This window comes from Heterocephalus glaber, unplaced genomic scaffold (genome assembly GCF_053883595.1).
Source record: "Heterocephalus glaber isolate CG9 unplaced genomic scaffold, H.glaber_assembly_v1.0 deba00001555, whole genome shotgun sequence".
Lineage (NCBI taxonomy): Eukaryota > Metazoa > Chordata > Mammalia > Rodentia > Bathyergidae > Heterocephalus > Heterocephalus glaber.
This window is the reverse complement of record NW_028258346.1, coordinates 16,972,729-16,996,389: the sequence shown is the minus strand read 5'-3', so window position 1 is coordinate 16,996,389 and position 23,661 is coordinate 16,972,729. Positions and strand designations below refer to the sequence as shown.

The 23,661-nt window shown below is 39.7% G+C and overlaps 1 protein-coding gene across 1 annotated transcript in view; it reads right to left on the bottom strand.

Moving 5' to 3' along the window:
• Positions 1-23,661, bottom strand: part of Colec10 (collectin subfamily member 10) — a 48,345-nt gene that overhangs the window by 5,277 nt on the left and 19,407 nt on the right. Inside the window, exons 2-4 of the mRNA XM_004850209.3 lie at positions 13,201-13,272; positions 11,825-11,896; positions 713-766 (exon numbers count right to left, since the gene is read on the bottom strand). Coding sequence (XP_004850266.2) covers positions 713-766; positions 11,825-11,896; positions 13,201-13,272 — 198 coding nt within the window. The remainder of the gene's footprint in view (positions 1-712; positions 767-11,824; positions 11,897-13,200; positions 13,273-23,661) is intronic.

Sequence of the window (23,661 nt, the reverse complement as noted above, 5' to 3'; positions counted from 1 at the left end):
TTTCAGACAATTCCCTTTTTCTATTTAATATCTGGTTCATGTAAACACTAGTTTTGGCTTTTTTTTTTCTTGGTAACATGAAAAGTAAAAAGAAATTTATTAGCCAAAGGGAAAAAAATCTGTGGCTAAATTTTATTCACGTTCATAGTTAATAGAAGGCATGTGCTTTGGATTCGTCTTCCATACACCCCCATGGATAGAAACAATTGAACTTCCTAAGAACAATCTACCTTCCTTCCTTATACAAAACACTGGAAATATAACTCACTCAGTACCCAGGGGCACCTGCCTGGCCACTGAGAGCTCCTTCTGTAACTAGGGGTCTCTGCAGGTCGGGGTAGCTTGCTTCTGTTAGTCTGCAGGTCAGGGTTTGGTTGAGATGCTAGTGGAACCCCAGGCTTGGCATGCTGATGTAAGTCCTGCTGCAGTATGCCCTGGTGCCAGGAATGATGACTGCTTCCTGTGGTGTAGGGTTCGCTTCCCACCCAAGCAAGATGGGAATGGAATGTCTCCACCTCTCCTTCCCCAGGGCTTGGAAAGTCACCAGCAGATGGAGAGAAAAGTTCCCTTCTTTCCTTTCCTCTAGCCCAGGGAAAATAAGGCTAGGCACACTGAAAAGAGTTTTGTTCTTCTGTAAAAACTGTATTTATTTTTGAGATGAACACATTGGGAGTGATGCTAGAAATCAAAGAGAAAAGTGGGCACACCATACCTGCCTTGCCTTTCACTCCAGGTATCCCAAGCAAACCCTTCTCTCCTTTGTCACCTGAAGAAAAATAATAGAAACAACTACAAAAAGGCACAACGAAAGAAAAAGGGGAATTATTTTAAGCAGACCATATCCCATACATCCAAAATCAGAGGAAACATTTTTCCAAATTTCATTTCTGATATAATATCCCTTGGTTTTATACAAATAATTTTCTTTGGGGATGGCTGCACAGGTAGAAATAATCAAGCGAGTCACAATTTAATTAGATTTAATATAGAATTCTAGCAGGATGTATAAGGAACATTTGAATTTGTAATACCTGTCCACTAGTGTGTGTTTTTTTTTATAATGTGGTCTTTTGAACAAGGCTAATACAATTCTCAGCATGTTTTTAATTATAAAAACACCACTGGGCTTAGTAAATTTGGATCAATTGATTGACACATTGAGGGGTCTATGTATTTATTATACCCCAAGTTATTCTATGTGGCTTTGCCCTTGGATTTAAAAAAATATGTATTGTGCTGTTTCAATTCAACAAATATTTACTATTTATGCATAATGAGGCTCAGTATTTGGAGAGGATTTACAGAGAAACAAGATTAAACCTCTGACATGTAGAAGTTTACAATTTCTAGGAAAGATGCAATATATGCAAAGATATATCAAAGATATATACTATATATAAAAAGATATATGTAAAGATATATAAAAGATATATGCAAAGATATATACTATATCTCAAATATATTATACTGAAATGTCAACTTTGGTATTTCCTTTCTGTTCTTCTTTGTATTTGATCATTTTTTACTCAGTTAGAAGCATCCAAAAAAATAATTCTCACAGAACTAGGATTTTTAAAACAGACAGAAATAAAAAAAAGCCTTGATTTTTTGTTTTATTTTTAACTTCAAAATAAGCTCTTTAAGCCCACATCAGACACAGTAATTGAAAGGCAAAGCTTTTGATTTATAAGAGAAAATGTTTGGCTGTGGTTCTTGAGGATAAAAAGAGTAGATTTTGAGAGAAGTGAAATAGCCTTTAATGCTTCAGTAGTGATCTGGATAAAGAATAAGAACTCAGGAGAGATAAACACAGGCTGATGGTCATCCAGGCTAGGTAGAGTATGGGGCTGATCCTCATGGGATTTGGGGGACAGCCAGAAAACTGGGCATATTACCCAAGAGAACAAGGGGGAGGAGAATGGAGTCAGCCTTGAGACTCCATAACTTCCTCTTTTACCAGCAACAGGGGAAAAGGGAAACCTCTCTAAAAGCCGTGGGGTGTCCTATTTGCCTCCACTGAGGATGCCCTTGCTATTCTTCTCATTGCTGATGACTTGTTTTGTATTGCCTAGTGAAGATTTCCTTACACATGGATGAAGGCATGCTGCTTGGGTCCCAAGGACTTTCCATGCCTTTCTAAACTGACCCATATGGACCCCTTTCTCTATAGTGGTACTATACACACAGGGGCTCCCCAAGAGAAGGAAGAGGACTTGAAATGCAGCATGCAGTTTATGTGTGGAAAGGAAGTCTAAATGCTTGTGCTTAGATGAAATGAGACAGTGGAGAAGTCTATGACAACAGTGTGATAAATGCTGTGAGAGAGACTGAACAAGCATAACGTGCTCTGGGAGAGAAGAGATGGTATTTCATAAGGAAGAATGAAGGAAGGCTAAGTATCTGAACTTGGCTGTCAAAAGTGTCGGCAGAAGGAGTTAGGAGCAAGGGCTTGGATGACACATGGCAGGGCTACAGCTGAGAAGAAAGCCAGGAAATAAGGTTGAGCACCTTCCTGGGGAAGATTGAGCTGCTCACATTTTACTTGTTTCCTACAAATTCATGATCTCATTCCATGTAACTTGGAAAGGATAAGAACAGATTTTCAGAATATATTAATGGAAGAACAGGAATATGTATTTACTAAGCATCAATCAGTTGCCAAGTACCATTCTGGACACTTTATACATATTATCATATTAAATCTTATGACTGAGGCACTCTGATTTTCTTAATCTTGCCACTGAAGAAACTGAGAGCCAGAGAGGCAAATAACTTGTGCAAGAACATTCAGTAGTTAAATGGCAGTATGGATGTCATGTTTTAGATCTAGAATGCTCCGCAAGAGTCTCATGGGTTCCAAGGAGGGCTTTTTGGATCCTGGAGATGCTGCACTCACCAGTGGGTGGATTCATGAAAGAGTTCATAGTTAAGTATGTCTGGCTGAAGGAGGTGGGCCAGTGGAGGGTGCATCTCCCTCCTCAGCTCTTCCTTTCTCTCTCTGATTCCTGGCTGCCATGAGGTGAGCAGATTTCCTCTTCCATGCCCTTCTGTTCTGATGCTTCCACCTTAGAGCCAGCTGAGTATGGCTGACTCCCCTGAACTGTGAGCCATGTTAAACCTCTCCTTTAAGCTGTGGGTGTCAGGTATTGTGTCCCAGCAATGGGACAGCTGACTGGCAGAGCTGATATTCAAACCCAGCCATTTCTGCTCTCCAATTCATGGTGTTTCCCAGATGACTTAATGAAAGAAAGCTAAGTATGTGAAAGTGTTATCAAAATAAAATAAGTCAGGTACAGAAAGACAAACATTGCAGGATCTCACTCATATGTGGAATCTAAAACAGTCAGCCTCATAGAAGTAGAGTAGAATAAAGGCTACTAGCAGCTGGAAAGGACAGGGCAAGGAGAATTTTGGAGATGCTAGTCAGTGGTTACCAAGTGACAGTTATCTAGGAGGAATGACTTCTGGTGTTCTATTGCACAGTAGGGTAACTACTGACTACCTCAAAATAGTTATAAGGAAATTTTGAACGTTTCATTGCAGAGGAATTATAAACTTTGAGGTTATGGATATACTGATTTCTCCAGTTTGATCATTACACAGTGTATACACAGATGGAAATATATTGTACTCCATCAGTCTGTGCAATTATTATGTGTCAATTAACAAAATACAAACAATTTTGAAAGGCATAGTAGTTTTGTTGTTGTGATTTAGATCTCCAACGTCATCCAAAAGCCTCATGTACTCAGGGCTGGGCTTTTGGAAGGTGGTAGGATCGTGGAGTGCTTTATTCACAGGTGGATCAAGCCACCGAAGAGTGCAGAGCTGGAAGTGTGCTGTGAAGAGGTGGCGCAGGAGAGTGTGGCGTGGAAGGACGTTCACCCACCTTGCCCTCTTTTCTGTTTCCTGATGCCGTGATGTGAGCATCTGTCCTCCACCCAGCCCCTTCCACCGTGCTGTTTCTGCCTTGGAGCCAGCTGACAAGGGCTACAGCTGTGGGCCAAAGTGGACCTCTCCTCCCCTAAGTTGGGTTGGCCTGTTTTGTCTCAGCAGGGAGGAAAGTAACTATGACCTTATCTCACCAGAAACAATATGGATTTAAAAGATCATGATTATGAGTTCAGTATTTTAATTTTTTATACTTTCTTTGTATTTGAACCTTTTTCAATTCAACATGGACTGAACACTGGTTCCAGACCCGTTGTGATCCTAGTTCTGGCCAAGCACCACGCATAGTAGGCATAAAAGAGATCCAATCAGGGAACAGTCGCTCCCTCTTGTCTGTGGTTTTGCTTTCTGCAGGTTCAGTCAGCTGTGGTCCAAAACTACTGAGTAGAAAACTCCAAAAGTGAATAATTCGTAAGTTTTAACCTGCCTTCAATTTGGAAGAGTGTGACAGCGTCTTACACCATCCTGTTCCATTCCTCCCAGAACGTGAGTCCTGCCTCTGGCCAGCCTCGTCAGGCTGCGCTCGCCATCCGCCTGCTCCTCAGAGCCAGAGCCGGCTGGTGTCAGGGGGTTGTCGCCATACTGCCTGCTTGCCTTCAAGTCCCCTCCCCACCCCACGGAGGGGCCTAACTCTACTCTACAGTGCCCACAGCGCTCACTACACTGCCCTCCTTATTCGAGCACTGTGTCCTCTCAAGCCATCAGACAAGACGGGTAAATACAGCACCTTGAGGTAGTTTGAGGGCGGTGGAGGGAGAGACCACATTCAACTCACTTTTATTACACTACATTGCTAAAATTGTTCCAGTTTAAGTGGCTGTTGTAAATCTCTTAGTTTACCTAATTTATTACTTTATTTATTTAATAGCTTAATTCCTAATTTTTATTAGTACATGTTTGCAGTACATCAACATTCCTTGTGGGGAGTTGGTACGTGTACATAACACATCTTAGTTCTGTTTTCATCTCTTTCTCCCGCCCTCTCTTCTCTCTCCTTCCACCTCTTGGTCCCCTTCTGTTTTGCAAAAGATCGACACTCTATTTTCCTGTTTTATATATTCTACATTCCTATTATCTATCTTTTATTTTGCCTTTTAATTTATTTATACTGCAGTATTCTCAGATAAATGAAACCATGTGACATTTAAGCTCATGTGTCTGATTTATTTCACTTAATATTATGGTCTCAAGGTGCATCCATTTACCTGAAAAGTGATTCAGATTTATCCTATGGCAGAGTAGTCATCTAACTTCATTGTAGGTTTATATGTAGATGGAGAAATCATGGTAAAGACAGGGCTCAGTACCATCCACAGCATCAGGCTGTGGTCTTGGAGTGTTTCTGCCAAGGATACAGGACTGTTGTATTTGCTTTGGAAAAATGATGGGCTTTTAATGAAGTAAAAGCACACATAAGAGGACAAGGAGATCAACGTGGTCATGCATTAACAGAGTAAAATAAGCCAAAGCCTGGTAGGGAGTCAGGGGAGGAAAACCTGCCTGCGGGTCAGGGCAGAGAGGCTGCATTGAAGCCCCAGCTCTGAACTGGATCTTGAAATATGGACTCAGCTTCCGGAGTTGATTTGTGGCTTTATCTTTTGAGAACAGGAAAATACTGTGGCTCCTGCCAGTACTTTGACCTGAATTTCTTACAAACAGAAGGACCAGAGCAGGCTGTGAAAGAAAGACCCTGGAAGTTCCAAAACACCAAGTTTGAATCCTGGCTCTGCTACTTAATAGCTAAATGTGCACAGATGAGCTAATTTCTTCACATCTTGATCTTTACGTGGAACCAATGGTACCCACAAGGGTAAGATCATTAGGAGAATAAGCCAGGTAACCTCATCTTATAATAAGGCTGGCATGGGTTGACCGAGAGGAGCCCAGCTGACCTTTGCTTCTGCTCTCTAACTATGAGCCATGATAAGGGCACCGATTCCACATAATTAGCCGGTTCACAGAAGGCCTGGGCTTGGTGTGTCTATTTCTCCAAAATTAATTATGGCTAAGGCCATCCACAAAAACTTATTTTGGCCCATGACTGGGAACATATCTGTAATAACTGTCTTAAGTTTGAAGAATTAGAGGTCACACTCAAACAAACGAAAAATCATGAGGCCTTCAGCGTAAAGGGATTATTGACCTTAAGTAAAAACATTTATTTTGCTTTGAGGTTGAATTTACCTATACTCAATCATTCTTATTTCTTATTCCTAAAATGAAATATTGACACAAAGAAAGCTACCTTTATCCAAGCAAATGACAACCTTGAGGTCAGCCTAGAAAACTGAGATTCATCCCAGTCAGTGAAAACCTTAGAAGGGCCATTGTCACAATGAGGACAATGAATTTCAAAGTATAGATTAAAAATGAAATGAAGTTAGCCAGAACAGTGCATCTCCATTTTTTAAAAACCCTAAGACATGCTCATCAATTTTGATGGCACATCCTGGGAAGAGAAGGAAATCTCATAACTAGGGGTGGAGTTTATGTTAAAGGAAAATGGTACGTGAAGAATAAAAAATAGAAAAGAAGGCAACATTGTGGGAAATGTGTTTTGTCATTCCTCTTCTTTCCATCCTTAGTACAACAAACATTTATGGTGTCTACTATGTAGTAGACATCAGGATAAAAGTTGAGTTCCTACAGAATTTCCTAAGCAAACACCCAGCCCATCTTTCTTTCTCTACTCATATTTTACTCCCAGAAAATCAGTTTAGAGAGGGAAACATACATGTTAATGAGCGTGGCAATGGGTTCAGTGACAGAGGTACATACTAAGCACTCGGCACTCTGTACCCGGACTCTGAAGGAATAATTGGCCTAAGGAGGTAAGTTCAGTTAACTATCATTTCTAGGCTGTTGCTTTTTCAACATTTTGGGAAAGTCATCCATCCACTTTGAACCTCTGCCATTCGCATTAAAGACTTCACCTTGCCCTGTTTCTGTCACCTACTACTTCTCTGAGTCACTTGGTCATATTCTATGAGAGGATTAAAACTTGGCACAAGATCTTCAACTCCCAATCCTTTTAGTTGGAGACTTGCATCAGCTTGACACATGTGAATCCACAAAAGAGCCACATCTAGGACAACGCATTGGAAAATGAAATTCTTCAGATCTGGACTTGTTCCTCTCCACTTCTGCTTTGTCTACGACACTGCACAGATCTTAGCCTCATTTGACACAGTGATTGATGGCAGAAATCTTGGGAGTCAAACACTCACTTTCTCACTACACCTTTGCATCCCCTTCAACCAGTAGTTAAATTGACACAGCCAGTGGCAGGTCCATAATGCATTTTATCTGAAGCTGAGACAATTTTCAGGGCCCACTTTAAGAAAAATAATACAAAATTAACAAACGGAGAAGTGGCTGTAAAAATGATGCATCATAAGAAAGTCGCTAAAATTTTTAAAGTATACAAATATCACCTTACACAATTCACTAACAATGGTAATAATATCTGAATGAATGAATGAATTTTTGTGCCTCTATAATGCTTTTTAAAAATAATTATTGGCCTCTTGATTTTTGGCTGCATTCATTGTGAGTTGTGGGTTTATTTGCCCACAACTCTGTAATAACATTTTAAAGAAAGGATGGAGGATTAATAATAGACAGAAAAGTCTTTTCTCTAGCAGTTAATCAAAACTTATTAAATTTAACTGATGGAAATAAAACAATGAAAAGTGACATTTTGGGGGATTATCTATTCTTTACTATTGATTTCTATGATCTCCTTGTATGTTTTGGATATAGGTTCTGTATTGGATATACACGTAGCACATAACCAGTTCTGTGGTTGTCTGTTCTGTAATAAACGTCTTTTAATGAATGGCAGGTCCTTTGATTGACCTTCTTTACGGTAAGTCCTTTTCTTGTCTGGCTTAGAAAATCGTGCCTACTTTTTGATCAACAATAAAAAACACGGAGCTCTATATTAATTTTTATACGCATTCTTTACCTTCCAAATTTAGATCTATCATATTTGATTTTATCACAAAATTTACACTTACAAACCACTGATTTTAGATAGAGTTCTAAGTATGAGGTCAAGATTATTATTGTTACCATTAATATCCAATCAATCCAGTACAATTTATTGATACACTCATGATTTCCTCTTGGAAAATACAGCAGCACCCTGCATAAAGCAAACTTAATACAGTAGTCTGTTTTTATGCTGTTTTTTCCATTGATTTATTTGTCTATCTCAACATTGGCTGGTTTTATAATAAATATTTAAATTCAGAGATTTATGTTTTCCAGGTTTATTTTTATTTTTAGCAATTATATTGTGTATTCTTAGTCCTTTTAGTTTACACATAATTTTTGAGTTGGCTCATTAGTTTCCAAAAGAATACTTTGAAATTTTGACATAAATGGTATTGAAATTAGATCAATTTGAGAAGTATTTTTACCTCTGTTACCCTAGGTATACTTTATTTCATTATCACTATGTTTTGTTTGTTGTGGAGGGCAAGTACAATTTTCATTCAATTTATTCCTATGTATGTGATAATTTTGATATTATGATAATTAATATTGCTTTAACTTCATTTTTGAATTATTTTTATGTAGGAGCAAAACTGATTTTGTATGTTGATATTCAACAATTTATTAATATAAATAGTTTATTTGTAGAGTTTTTGTATTTTCTAGGTATGTAATAAATCCTCTGTTAATAATGACTCACTCATTCTTTTATTTCCTATATTTATGAAGATTATTATTATTATTGTTTTTTGGTACTGGGGAATCGAACTTGGGTCCTTGAGCTTGTGCAGCAGGTGGCGAAACCACTGAGCTAAATCCTTGGCCCTTTATGAAGATGATTTATGTTTCCTGCATTTTTGTTCTGGCAAGAACCTCAAGCAAAATGTTCATTAGAATTGGTGATAGAAGCCAGGTGCAGTGGTGTACTCCTATAACTCCCAGCCCTCAGGAGGCTGAGGTAGAAGGATCACTGTGAGTTCAGGGTCACCCTGGGCTACATAGCAAGACCCTGTTTGAAAATCCAAACAAATGAAAATCTTTAAGTCTTCAAAATTTCTGGAGTTCTAACTAAAAATACGGGACATTTTCCCGGGGGAATCCTTCTGTGTCAGGCCTCAAATATCGATTCAGTTGGAGCAACTTTCTACTCATACCCCTTAGTCTCTTAGCCTGCTGACTTGATTTAGAAACTGGTGAACAGACATCTGAGGGAGGAAGGGAATGCACAGTGCCTAGCTTACTGCGTGGCGATTCCCTTCTGCTTCTTCATGGCCCCAAACTCTTTTCATATTTGGTAGCTTTCTCGTGATTTCAAATATGTGTCTAATTTTTTTGACCCAGGGAATCACATGTAGGAGAATGACTAACCTAATGCAAGCCAGTCCCTCACAGCTTGTACAGAAGTCTGAATTTTGTCTGTATCGCTAAATATCAGAATAGCCTTCAACTTAGCTATTTGCTATCAATGTAAGAAACTTAAAATATTATCATATTTGGGAATACCCTGTACAGGCCTTTTTATTTATACCTAAATTATTAAATTCGGATAAAACTTCCCAGAGCCTAGCTCTGGGCCTAGCTCTGTGTTTTCAAACACTATTTCTTTTCCACAACCCACAGCTTTCTGTGCTGGGTGACCCAGGACACATTCAGATGATGATCCGACCTCCAGCCCAGCACTTTCACATCAGGACTTCAGACAAATTTGCACCGTAAGTGGTGTGAGTGTGGTTGGAGGTGATGCCTACACTGGGCTCGTTAGCAAGAATTTAACTGTATGTGGAAGTAACTCCAAACTACCTAAATAGATCTCATTAAGTCCAAGATAAGTATTTTCCTCACTCGAGCTCATCTTAGCCAGCTTCCCACATACTTGTATCCACTCCAAAACCACCCGATATGAGGAGGAGGGTGGAAGGAAATCGGAGCAGAAGGGTAGGACAGGCTTAATCTGTGCTTTCTCCATGGGCAATGTCACCTCAAGGATGCAAACACAGATTCTTGAGGGGTGAGGTGATAGAAAAATCACACTTTAAAAAATATATCAATCATAAATAAATACATAATATGTAAATCAACAGTTAGTCCAGGGATGGTATTAAAATTTACCGGGAAACAATTAGGAAAAATATATCTAAAAGGGCTTGTTGGAGGGATGATCATTTTTTAAAATGTGGAGATGCCCTATTTTAACCAGTGGGAGCTAAATGCTTTACTTTGCAAAATTTACCATGATGTTAGGCCAGGAGAACCCGTCGCTTAGGGTTCTTTGTGGGTCTTGGGAAGGAACCATGCAAGTGAGCAACACAGAGGCCCAGCCTCAAGAGCCTGATGGCAAAACACCACAGACAGAGGTAGCAGGGCTCGTGAGCCATGAGGAGCTCATGTCACTCTTCTGCAGCCATAGGGCTTTCAGTTTCAAGTGCATGTACAGCGGAAGGCACTGCATCCAACATCACCAAGCAATTTCTTCCCAATAGCACCCGCCTCCACCCCTGCCTTCATGTGTGGCAGAAGGAAAGGAATTGGAAAAGAGTGGGGAGGGAGGGAAGATTGAGCTGCACAATGAGAAGGGAGGCCACAGTCTCAGCTCCAACTCTAGCCCATCAGCCTACCCACAGGAACACACTGCTGGCCCCACAAGAGCTTGTTTAATTTTTAAAGGCCCAGATGTTTATAGAAAGGTTGCGGAAATCATAGTACACATGGCATGGAGCTTTGCCCAGCCCTCATTGGTGTTGGTCAGGTGTCCACAACGCCTCACACTCACACATTAAAGGAAAGGTTCAATCTAGCTCAGAGGGTGCAGTCCATGGTCAGCAGGCATCATGGCAGAAGGGTGTGGTGGAGCAAAGCAGCTTAGGCCATGGTGGTTGCAAAGCTGAGCAGACAAACATCACCAAGGAGAAAGATGAGAAGGACCACATATAGTACCCAAGGTCCCACTGCTGTGACTCCCTGACACACCAGAAGTGTGCTTTACTAATCCTGAAGGTGGCTCCCAAGCCAATCAAGGTGACACAGTTAGGTTCCACCAACATGGTACCTTGGTACAAGTCGCTCCTGCATCTCTTTCTAATGCCTTTTTCCCATTTCCATAAACACATTACCATTCTTCAAGACCTCGGTCGATTTTTGCTCATGTCAACCATGTCTTACTGTCTCACTGGTCCCTATAGAAGTCATGTTAGTATTATTCCTTTTTGAGAAAATTCTATTTGCATTAAAAATTTCATTCTCATCCAGCTTTATATCTCCAGACCACATGAAACAATGCCTGTGTGTATGAATTATTGAGTAACAACCAATTAGAACCTGCTATCATTATGGAGCTTTTTGAGAACAGAATGGAGAAGAGCTTAGTTAATGAAGAGGAGACTATATATCTTTGTTTTCTAATATTGAGGCTGTGATTATGAATGAGATCAGAACATGCCTGGAAACAAATGGATATGCATACATATACTTCAAATTCTTAGATCACAGGTAGAGAAGTATTCATTATTCCATTCAGATTATGAAAGGAAATTCTACTGTTCTGACTTTGTGTCTTATGAGTAATCATGATTTTTTTTATTATATTAAGGATTAGTACTACAAATAGATCCCAGGGAAAGACTTCCATATGTAGAGATTACCAGCACCTTATTCTTGATTCTGATCCTGAAATCTTGTTTAATTTTGCTCAAGGCCTTTCTCTTTAGGAACTGTGAGATATATTGCTTGTGTAAGAGCTAAGTTGTGAAGACACAGAGCACTTGTCTTTTAAAAGACAGAAATGGATCACTTTCATACTATAAAATTTTAAAAATATATTAAGGTCATGCTCAATTGGTTTCATTTGCAATTGGAAAAATAGTAAAATGCAGCTCACCCTTCTTGCCAAAGGGCCCCGACTTGCCAATAATGCCCTGGGGTCCTATGTCACCCAATTCTCCTTTAATTCCTGAAAAGCAAAACATGATATTTTTATATCATAAGTTTTTTCCCTTTCAAAATGCAGCAAATGTAATATTCACTTGAAGAAAATAGCAAAAAATGTATTCTTCCAGTGATATCTAACATACTTCCTATGTTATCCATTTTAACAGTTAAAATTTATATATTAAAATTAAAACATGGGTGATTATGACAATCCTGAACATGATAATATGAAAATACTTATTGATGCAGTTATTTCTAGAATGACCACAGCAGAGTATGTTTAATTTAAAAGTTAAACAAAAGACAGAGTGGAAGGAGTCTTGTACTCTATTCAGGAGTACATTTTGGCTTTACTTTGGGATTCAGTTTCCTCTTTCTTTTAAAACAAGATTTGATAACCTTAGCCACTTCAAAAGAGGGAAGGGATGTGTAATCCTGAAACCTAGATATCAAAGAGACATCAGACATTGTCTTGAGCTTTTCATGCTAAAACTTATGATCAGGGACAAATGAATTCTTCTAAAATTAGTATTTATTTTGTATTTTTAAAGCTTTATAAAGCTTTATTTTTATGAGAATAACTTCGCAAGTAACATACGTCTTTCTAGAAAATGAGTGTAAACCAGCATGCCTCAAATTGAGACCTCAAGAGCCTTTGAGTCTTTTGTTACTTTTAAATTACTCAGTATTTTAAAATAAGTGGTCTGGGGCAGCCATCTTGACGCAACTGGCAGGGAGCAAGTCAAGTGTTCAGAAGACACAGCTTATACCAGAAGCTGTTTTAACGAAGTTTACTCTTAGCTTTATTAGTGAAAACTTCCCCACTAGCCAACATGCTGTTCTCATCTTCTCTACTCCTACCCTTCCTATATTCCTCCATTTGTCCCACTATGTCACTCGTTTTTATGAGAGGCGGTAAAAGCAGCAGAGATACCCGTGGGGAGGTGACTTTATCAACAGCTCAGGAAGCTATTTCTATTCTTTCTAATCTTTCTCCTTAATCCCTAGGCCAAAGAAAGTTATTTAATTACGGCTTCCAAGGGGGAGAATAGCTATTTTTTAAAACTCATCATTTCTTAGATATTCCTATTGAACTCTCTGGGGTTGTGAGAGCGCCCCCTCTGGCCATTCCTAAGAATGTAGCTTGAGAAATCAGACTAAGCCTTGTTGGGAGGCAAGCTCATGGGAGCTCTCAGGCGGGAGTTAATTCAGTCAGAACTACATTTCATGTGTCTTGGGGCAGACAGCATTATGAATTGCTACTTACCAGGGCAACGGCGAGGAGAGAGACAAGAACATTTCCATGGGGTTTATCAGGTTACCTACCTTTCGGCCCCCTGCGTCCCACTTTGCCATCTTTTCCCTCTTCTCCTGGATCTCCTTTTTCACCATCATCTCCTTTTAAAACAGAAAATGAGAGAGGAGCAGCTGAAATAGAAACCTAAATTCATTCTTCCCAGGAGAGGGCGAACATGGTTGAAATCCCCCACAAGACTCAAGATTTTGCCTTGCAACTCAGATGTGAGATTGTACGTTGGCCACATAGATTGGACACCCAAGGAAAAGGAAGAAACTTCCAGTATACTTTCTCTTCTAGTTTTCTCTATATCCAGCTCTAAAATGTTGAAGAACCCCCTAGAACCTTACAGAAAGGTGAGAACAGGAAGCTAAGAATAGGAGATGAGGAATGCAAGGCAGTTCTGTTTAAGTGGAGACTCTCTTAGTCATTGGTGAGTGAAGCTCCAGCACCTTGAACAATCAAGAAGAGCTGGGCGAATGGTATAATGAAAGGTGCCCTGATCACGAATCAGCAGTCTCACATTTTACTATCACGTTAGTCACTAATGGCTTCAGCAAATCTTGGGTGGATCAGTTATTGAACTTACTGACTTCAGAGTAAGACAGTGCTGTACTTGAGTCTGAGCTCCCCATTCACTATCTGGAGGAACTTGAGTTTGTGGTTTGCTTCTTTGAATCCCATCTTTTTCACTTGCAAATTGAAGTAGTAGCAGCTACCAGAGGGTATTCCTAAAAAGTTCCAGGTGATACAGAAGACCTGGGATACAGTCATGCTTAGCAATGTGGTCTTTGTTATGCCTTCCTCTCTGCTGTGGTTTCCTCATCTTCAGGGTGAGGATGGTATCTGCTCTCCCTGCCTCGCCCAGTTGTTTTAGGATCAACAAGGTTGGCATGTGACTGTGCTTTGAAAATAAAGAGCACAGTACACACAATGTTGTGACCAGACACCTGCATTTATCACCACAGTAACCCGAGGACGTGAAGGACTCCTGTCTGATACTTGAAGAAAGATGGATAAACAAAAACTTCTTAAGGACAAAGGTGAAATTTGGACAGTTTCAGGGGAGAGAAATTTGAGATGTTCATTGGCTTAACCAGAAAAAGCATATACAACCAATCTATGTTCTTTTTTCTCCTTGGGAGCAGAATGTTACAATCTTAGTATATGTGCTGCTGAAGGAGCACAAAATGTTACAGTCTTTAAAGAAAGCAAGAACAATGATAGGAGAGTCAGATTTCCACATTGTGACATTGGTTAAACACTAAGTACTTCACAAAAGAATATATACACAGTACTTCTGGGCAGATGGCTTGTGTGGTCAGACCAGGGGAATGGTGTGAATTAGGAGGTGGATTTCTAGCCAAAGTTAACAGTGAATGTCACTGAGGGAGTATAACTTGTGCTACACTAAGGATGTGACATAAAATTGTCATAGCACATCTAGGAGGTAAAAACTATCACTCCATTTTATAAACAGAAAAGTAATAAGAACCTATGAGATCAAGTTTCTTGCTTAATTGTCATAGACTATCTTAGTGGTTGAATGAGAATTCAGAAATATTGTTTTTAACCCCCCCAATAAGGTCCTTAGCAGTAAACAGTTGTCCCTTTCAGCCTAGGCTTCTGTGACTCTCAGCAGATGGTGGTAGATTTTAGGGCATGTGGCACTTTGCTAAATTTTGCAGGGAGAAAAGTGGAGATGCAGAAAAAAATTCAGGTTTTTTTCCCTTTTTGAACAAAAAAGTAGAGTAGGAAGCCCAGCTTCCCTCAATAATTTAATTCACAGGAAATGTGTCGAAGTGGGTTTGAATGATTGACACCTGGCTTTGCCACTCAACAGCTGAAGGACCTTGGAATATCCTTTAACTTTTCTGAGATTTGGTTCACTCATCTGTAGCATGGACAAATTAATGCCTATTCCCAGAAGGATTTTAGCAAGGGTAAAGTTAAAGCTCTTTTCCCATAGGAAGCCCTCACAACCACCCCTGGGCTGGGCTACTTTGTCCTTCTCTTCTCTTTTTTTTTTTTTTTTGCTTAAAATATCACATACTCAGTTTATATCTGCTTATCCCTGACATTTTTCTGTGACCTGAGAAATGGCTGGGATCATAAGTGATTTATTCTAGCACACCTGGAATTTAGCACATCGCTTTCTGGTACTTGATAAATGTATGAGGTACCATTGAAAAATATGGTGAATGTGAAAAATTTTAAATTTATTACAGTAAAAGAGACATTCAGAATCATCACCCTTAATACACCTCCTTGCTTTGAACACACTTATCCCATCATTCTTGCATCTGTCTGAAGCAGTTCTGGAGTCCTCTTTCATGTCTTTAGTTGTGCTGTCCTGGCAGACTTAGTGTCCTGTGTTGATTTAAAATGTTTGTCTTTCACGATCATTTTTGACTTAGGGGATGAGCCAGAAGTAGCAGGGTTCTAGATTTGATGAATAAGGTAGTTGAGGAAACACTGTAATATTTCTATGAGGCTGCCTTTTTGTTGGATGGTACTCAGCAGCAGCATCCACTGTGTTTTCTTTTTTTTTTTTTTTATTAAATTCTTTTATTGGTACATTGTAGGTATACAACACAATTACATTTCTCAATGGGAATTGTACCTTTACATAATGCATCTTGGTTCTTATTTTTTCCCCATTCCTAGCCCTCCCTTCACCCCCTCCACCCTTCCCTATTTACAAAGACTTTATTTCCATTTTTTCCATTTCTCATCATTTTTCCTTTCCCTTCTTTCCTTTTCCCTGCCCCTCCCACTACCTCTACCCCTTTGGACCTTTTCTTCCTATTTTACATAATCGATTATTCATTCTAATCATTGGTACATTTTAGGTATTCAATACAATGACATTCATCATTGGAAATTTGCACCTTGACATAGTCTCTCTTGGTTCTTATTTTTCACCCTTGCCCAGCCCTCCCTTCAACCCCTCCATTCCTCCTTATTTACAAAGATTTTGTTCCTATTTTTCCATTTTCTCATATTAATCCCATTCCCTTCTATCCTTTCCCCTAAACCTCCCACTTCCTTCCCCTTTGCCCCTTTTCTTCCTATTTCACATTACCTATCATACACTTAGTCCTTATTTACACTTTCAGTTTCTCACACCAGAGAAACTATTCGATATTTATTCATGTGTGTCCTATTTATTTCACTTAAGAGTATCGCCTCAACATGCATCCACTTAGCTATAAATGTCTCTAATTTCTCATTTTTTATGGCTGAGTAGTACTCCATTTTATTAAAAAACCACATTTTCTTTATCCAGTCTCCAGTTGATGGGCATTTGGGCTGTTTCCAAAGTTTTAGCTATTACAAACTGTGCTGCTATGAACATGGGCACACATATATCACTGTGGTATGATTCTTTTAATTCTTTGGGGAAGATCCCCAGCAGGGGAATAGCGGGGTCAAATGGGACTTCCAGTCCTAGTTCTCTGAAGTATCTCCGTACTGATTTCCACAGTGGTTGCACCAGTCTACACTCCCACCAGCAGTGGAGCAGGGTTCCTCTTTCCCCACAGCCCCGCCAGCATTTGTTATTGGTTGATTTCATGATAGCAGCCATTCTTTCTGGAGTGAAGTGGAATCTCAGCATTGTTTTCATTTGCATCTCTTGAATGACCAGTGATGTTGAACATTTTTTCATGTATTTATTTGCTATTTCTACTTCTTTGTCTGAGAAATGTCCATTCATTTCAGATGTCCATTTTTGGACTGGGTCTTTAAATTTGGGAGATCTGATCTTTTTAAGTTCTTTATAGATTTGAGATAGTAGACCTTTGTCTGAGGAAGAGCAGGTGAAGATTTTTTCCCACATTGTGGGTTGTCTCTTCACACTGCTGGTGGTTTCTCTTGCTGTGCAGAAGCCTTTTAATAAGAAGAGATCCCACTTGTTGATTGTTTGTGCTAGTTCACAGGAAACTGAGGTTTTGTTCATAAAATCTTTTCCTACACCGATGTCTTCAAGGGTTCTACCTAACTTCTGTTCCAACTGGGCTCAGAGTTTCTATTTTAATATTTAGATCTTTAATCCATTTTGATTTTAGTTTAGTGCATGGTGAGAGATATAGGTCTAGTTTTAATCTTTGGCAAGTTGAAGCCCAATTTTTCTAGCACCATTTATTAAAGAGGCTATCTTTCCTCCAGTGAGGGTGTTTGGCTCCTTTATAGAAGATGAGATGGCTGAGTGTGTCTGGTGTTGTTTCTGCATCTTCTAATCTGTTCCACTGGTCCTCAAGTCTGTTTCTTTGCCAGTACCATGCTGTTTTTATCACAGTAGCTTTGTAGTATAGTTGCAGGTTGGGGATTGTGATACCCCCTGCCATGTCTCTGTTACCTAGAATTGCTTTTGCTATTCTGGGTCTCTTCTTGTTCCAAATGAATTTTTGGATTGTTTTCTCAAGGTCTATGAAGTATGCTGTTGGGATCTCAATTGGAATTGCATTAAATCTATATAGGAGTTTGGAAGTATGGCCATTTTCACTATATTAATCCTTCCTACCTGGGAGCAGGGGATGTCTGTCCATTTTCTGATATCATCTTCAATCTCTCTTTTCAGAGTGCCATAGTTTTCAGAGAAGAGGTCTTTGATTTCTTTTGTTAGGATGATTCCTAGGTATTTCAGTTTTTTGGGTGCTATTGTGAAAGGAATTATTTGCCCTGTTTCTCTCTCAGTGAGTCTGTCATTGGTGTAGAGGAAAGCTATTGATTTTTGTGTGTTGACTTTGTAACCAGCTACTTGACTGAATTTGGTTATTAAGTCTAGAAGACTTTTGGTGGAGTTCTTGGGGTCTTCGATATAGAGTATCATGTCATCTGCAAATAATGACAATTTGACTTCTTCATTTCCTATCTTTATTCCTTTTATTTCTTTCTCTTGTCTAATTGCCGTGGCTAATGTTTCCAGAACTATATTGAACAAGAGTGGTGATAGTGGACATCCTTGTCTTGTTCCTGATTTTAGTGTGAAGGATTTCAGTTTTTGACCATTTAGTATGATATTGGCTGTTGGTGTTTCATGGATGGCTTCTATCAGTTTGAGGTAGAGACCATCTATTCCAATTTTTTGTAGGGTTTTTATCATAAATGCATGTTGGATTTTGTTGAATACTTTTTCTGCATCTATGGAGATAATCATATGGTTTTTGTCCTTGGCTCTATTGACATAGTGTATTACACTGATTGATTTGCATATATTGAACCATCCCTGCATCCCTGGGATGAATCCCACTTGATCAGGGTGTATGATCTTCTTGATGATCTTCTGCATTCTGTTTGCCAGTATCTTATTAAGGATTTTTGCAAGTATGTTCATTAGTGAGATTGGCCTATATATAGTTCTCCTTTTCAGTTGGGTCTTTCTCTGCTTTGGAGATCAAGGTGATGCTTGCTTCCAGGAATGAATTTGGGAGTATTGCTTCCCTTTCAATTTCATTGAAGAGTTTAAACAGTAGTGGCAGCAGTTCCTCTCTAAATGTCTTGTAGAATTCAGCAGTGAAGCCATCAGGGCCCGGGCTTTTCTTAGTTGATAAGTTTTTAATTACATTTTCAATTTCATTGGTTGATATTGGGTTGTTCAGAATTTGTAGGTCTTCTTCATTCAACTTTGGTAATTCATATGTATCTAGGAATCTGTCCATTTCTTCTGTGTTGTCCAACTTATTGGCATATAGGTTCTGGAAGTAGGTATTGATGATCCTCTGGATTTCTGCTGGGTCTGTTGTAATTTCACCCTTTTCATTCCTAATTGCATGGATTTGGGCCTTTTCTTTCCTTTTTCTGACAAGGTTGGCTAAAGGTTTGTCAATTTTGTTGATTCTTTTGTTGAAAGAATTTGTTGATTGATTTTTTTGTATCATTCTCTTAGTCTCCATTGCATTGATTTCTCTTCTGATCTTTATAATTTCCTCCCTTGTATCAGCTTTGGGGTTGTCCTGCTCTTCTTCTTCTCGAAGCTTGAGGTTCAGCATCAGGTTGTTTAATTGGGCTCATTCTGTTTTCCTAATATGCATATTCACTGCTATGAATTTCCCTCGTAAGACTGCTTTCATTGTGTCCCACAGACTCTGATATGTTGTATTGTCATTGTCATTTAATTGAAGGAACTGTCTGATTTCTTCTTTAATTTCTTCTGTGACCCATTGTTTATTCAGAACTGTGTTGTTCAATTTCCACGTGTTTATGAAAGTTTTTGAGTTTCTTTTGCTATGGATCTCCAATTTCATCACACTATGGTCTGATAATATACAGGGGATAACTTCAGCTCCTTTGCACTTACTTAAATATGTTCTATGTGTGAGTATGTGGTCTATTTTTGAGAATGACCCATGTGCAGCTGAGAAGAATGTGTATTCTGATTTTGTGGGGTGGAAGACTCTGTAAACATCTGTTAAGTTCATTTGTTCAAGATTTCAATTGAGTTCTAGTATTTCATTACTTATTTTTAGTCTAGTTGATCTATCTATTTGTGACAGTGGAGTGTTCAGTTCCCCCACGACAATTGTATTAGTGCATATATGACTTTTCATGTCCGTTAGTGTTTGTTTTATATAGTTGGGTGCACTAGTGTTTGGTGCATAGATATTTATGATTGTCATCTCTTCCTGTTGGATTCTTCCCTTTACAAGGATGTAGTGTCCTTCTTCATCTCTCTTAATCAGTGTTGGTTTGAAATCTACTTGATCTGCAAAGAGGATAGCTACTCCTGCTTTTTTTTTGGCTCCTGTCACATGGAGTATTGTTTTCCACCCTTTAACTTTCAGTCTATGAGTTTCCTTTTGAATGAAGTGTGTTTCTTGTATGCAGCCTATTGTTGGATTTTGCTTCTTGACCCTTTCTGCCAGTCTATTTCTTTTGATTGGTGAATTGAGACCATTAACATTGATGGTTATAACTGAAATGTATTGACTTGTCATTGGCATGACTTTTTCTTTTTGTTGGGTTCTCCCCCTTTGCATTTAATTTCTTGTCATGCCAGATGGGTTCATTCTGCTTTGCTTCCTGAGGATATGATCCTCAATGTCTGTTCCTAGGGTATTGTGTAAAATTCTTTGGAGTGCTGGTTTGGTATTCATGAAGTTCCTCAGGTGCTCTTTGTCGTGAAAGTATCTTATTTCTCCATCCATTTTGCAAGATAGTTTTGCAGGGTACATCAATCTGGGTTGGAGGCTGTTTTCTTTTAGGGCTTGGAATATGGCACTCCAAGCTCTTCTTGCCTTGATGGTTTGTGTTGAGAAGTCTGCTGTGATTCTGATGGGCTTTCCTTTGAATGTGATTTGTTTCTTTTCTCTAACTGCTTGTATAACTTTGTTCTTCTGTTGAGTTTCTGGAATCTTAACAATTATATGCCTATGTGTAGATTTTTTTTGATCCAGGCTATTTGGAGTCCTATATGCCTCGCTTATCTGTATGTCAAGCTCTTTTCCCCTGCTTGGGAAGTTTTCTGCCATTATTTCTGTGAAGAGTTTTTTTTTATGTCATCTGCACTCTCTCCTCTTTCTTCTTTGGCTCCAATCAATCTTATGCTATTCTTCTTTGCATCATCTAGCAGCTGCTGGATTGATTTCTCATGTTCCCTTATAATTTTGAAGCAATTTTTCTTTTCCTGGTCACTAATTGCAATCTTATCTTCTATATCTGAAATTCTGTTCTCACATTGGCTCATTCTGCTGTGTAGACTTTCAATGGAGTTTTTCATATCCTGGAAATCTATTTGCATCTATTTTATGGATTCCATTTGTTTCTTATTTGGGGATTCCATCATGTTCCTCAGCTCCTCTCTAGATTTATTAATCATGTCTTGCACTAGGGGCACAGTTTCTCCTGTTATCTGAGAAATTATTTCTGATTTCATTTTTTCCAGATCCCCTTTTGTTGCCAGTTCAGGGGGTCCAGGTGGTTGAGTATCAGAGTGTTCCATCTCATTTCCCTTTGGGGTTGCTGTAGGTGATCTGGAAGTCTGGTTTTGAGACTTATTTATGTGTTTTCTCATTTCGACTGGGGCAGGGGGCTGTTAGCACCTGCATTGATTACCTCCTCTGAGCTGGGAGAGGTGGGACAGTGGCCAGGAGCAGCGGTAGGGATGGTGGCCCAAAAGCCCTTTCCCGTGGGCTGGGAGCAGTGGGAGGGATGGTGGCCGGGAAGCCCCTTCCTCTGGACCAGGAGCCGTGGGATGGCAGCTTAGAAGCCCACCTCTGGGCCGTGAGCGGTGGGAGGGATGGTGGCCTGGAAGTCCCTTCCTCTGGGCCAGGAGTAGTGGGGCAGAAGGTGGCCCAAAAGCCCTTTCCTCTGGGCTGGGAGGAGCGGGAGGGATGGTGAACAGGAAGCCACTTCCTCTGGGCCAGGAGCAGTGGGACAGCAGCTCAGAAGTCCCTACCTCTGGGCTGGGAGCAGCGGGACTCAGTACCTTGGTCTGGTGGTCTGGTGTCTTCTGCGTATTTATAGTGTGGAACCAGGTGTCTGCCTCTCCACTGTGTTTTCGATCACATCTTGTAAAGACACTCAGGAAAGAGGATTTCCAGAGGTGCTTCAGAAAGTGGCAAGAATGTTGGGATAAGTGTGTTGGAAGTAAGGGGGAGCAATTTGAGGGGCACTAATGGCAATGCATCTTTTACTGGATTAATTTTTGAAATTTAAATTTTTACTGTATTTTTTAATCGCACCTCGTAGAATTGGATATATTGGTAGAATTGGATATATACTTGTGTGAACCATAAAACATTTTACCAGTGAAGTAATAGTATTATCAAGTACTACACATCAAAAGTATTCTTAGTTCTTGACATGCATTCTCTCATTTGATCCCCGCCACAACCTTGAGAAGCATATTACATTGAGCTCCATTTAGAAATGAAGAAATGGGTCAAAGAGAAGTCGATATAATTTATGTAAGATCACACAGTTTATAAACAGTAAAGTCAGGATTCACACCAGGCCTCTGCTGTGCCAAACCCTTGTTCTGAACAAGCTCTATGATTTAGAACAAATTCCTTTCTTACCTTTCTTGAGTCTTGGATTGCTATTCTGTAGTAGTGGAACAACGGAGCAGGTCCTGGTCACCGATAGGTAAGAGCATAAAGCCACATGGATGTGAATATTGCTGTCATTATTATTTCCCATCTTTCTTCCTTTTCCTATAAGCTTCCTCATTCATTTCCTAGCAAGTATCTAACTGAAGGCAGCCAGGTGAGTGGCTTGGTCGCCTGCTGCTCCCTGTGGCCCCAGTGGAGACTAGGGAGGGAAAGTAGGATTATTGTTCTTGTGACTTGTGAGCCTGCAACCGGCTTGGTGGTGAGCCAGAGGCTGGCAGACATGAAGGAAACAACTCACGTCCTGCCTTCAGTGCGAGTCCCGGATCATCTGGTCCCTGGGACTTGTTTTAATGAGAGCAGAGGGTCACATAAAAGCAAGCTTTGAAAGGATCTCCCACACGCCCACAGTCGTCTCCTTTCATCCTCTTGACGATGCCTCATTGGATTAGTAGGGCTATTTAGACTTCCTTTCCTTCACTGAAAAATGGTAACATTTGAAAAGTAGATGAAAAGCTATAAAATGAAATAAACGAATTTCAGTTTTATAAAAATGATTTGTTTGGGCTCATTCAGGCCATTAGCTTGCTGTGATAATCCTTCTAGCAGAATTCCAGCACAGTACACAATTGATCAAATTTTCATAGGTAAGGCTTATTTTTGTAAAAAGGAAAAGTCTTTTAAAATTGAATTCTACTTTGAAATTAAATGTCTGAACCTAGGTCAGTACCCCATACTCCAAAGAAGTAATTATTACAAATTAGTGGATTCTTTTTGGAAAGGTTAAGGAAAACTCATTGTAAACTGTGTTTTTCCATTGCCAACACAAACTCAGATACTGTGCAAGAGTTGTAAGCAATCTATCCCTTCATCTGCTTTGGAGTCTAGTGGGATAGGTGGCATGGTATCCTTTACTAATGAGGTAGAAAGTCCAGACTAAAACATATCCTTCCTACTCCAACTTATATCTTCTTTCTAAATATGCCACTTTCAAATTTCCATAGTCATTTTGATTATTTCCCAAACCTCTCATGTACATCAGATATGCTACAGGCGCCGGGCAATGGACCAATACTTTTCTTTCTCCAATCACTTTGCTGAAATACTTGGCATCCTTGGAAGCTGCTGTTGTTTGCCTCACCCTATCCACTCAGCTACCATTCTCGCAGCACCCTCACTTACTCCCTGAATTCCTTCCACCCAGTTGTGTCCACACAGCTCTCTGTAAGCAAAGAGAGCACCCTGTGTTGTTACTCGCCACAGTGAGTTATTTCACTTTTCTGAATCTTAGTTCCCTCATCCATTAATAGGGGAACCAATGCCCACCTCATAGAACCGTTGTGGATTAGAGGAGATAACGGATGAAAGCGTTTAACACAGCTCACTTGGTCAACTCATCTGTGTTGACTTTAATGAGAAGAGAAGGAAGGCACAGCAGTG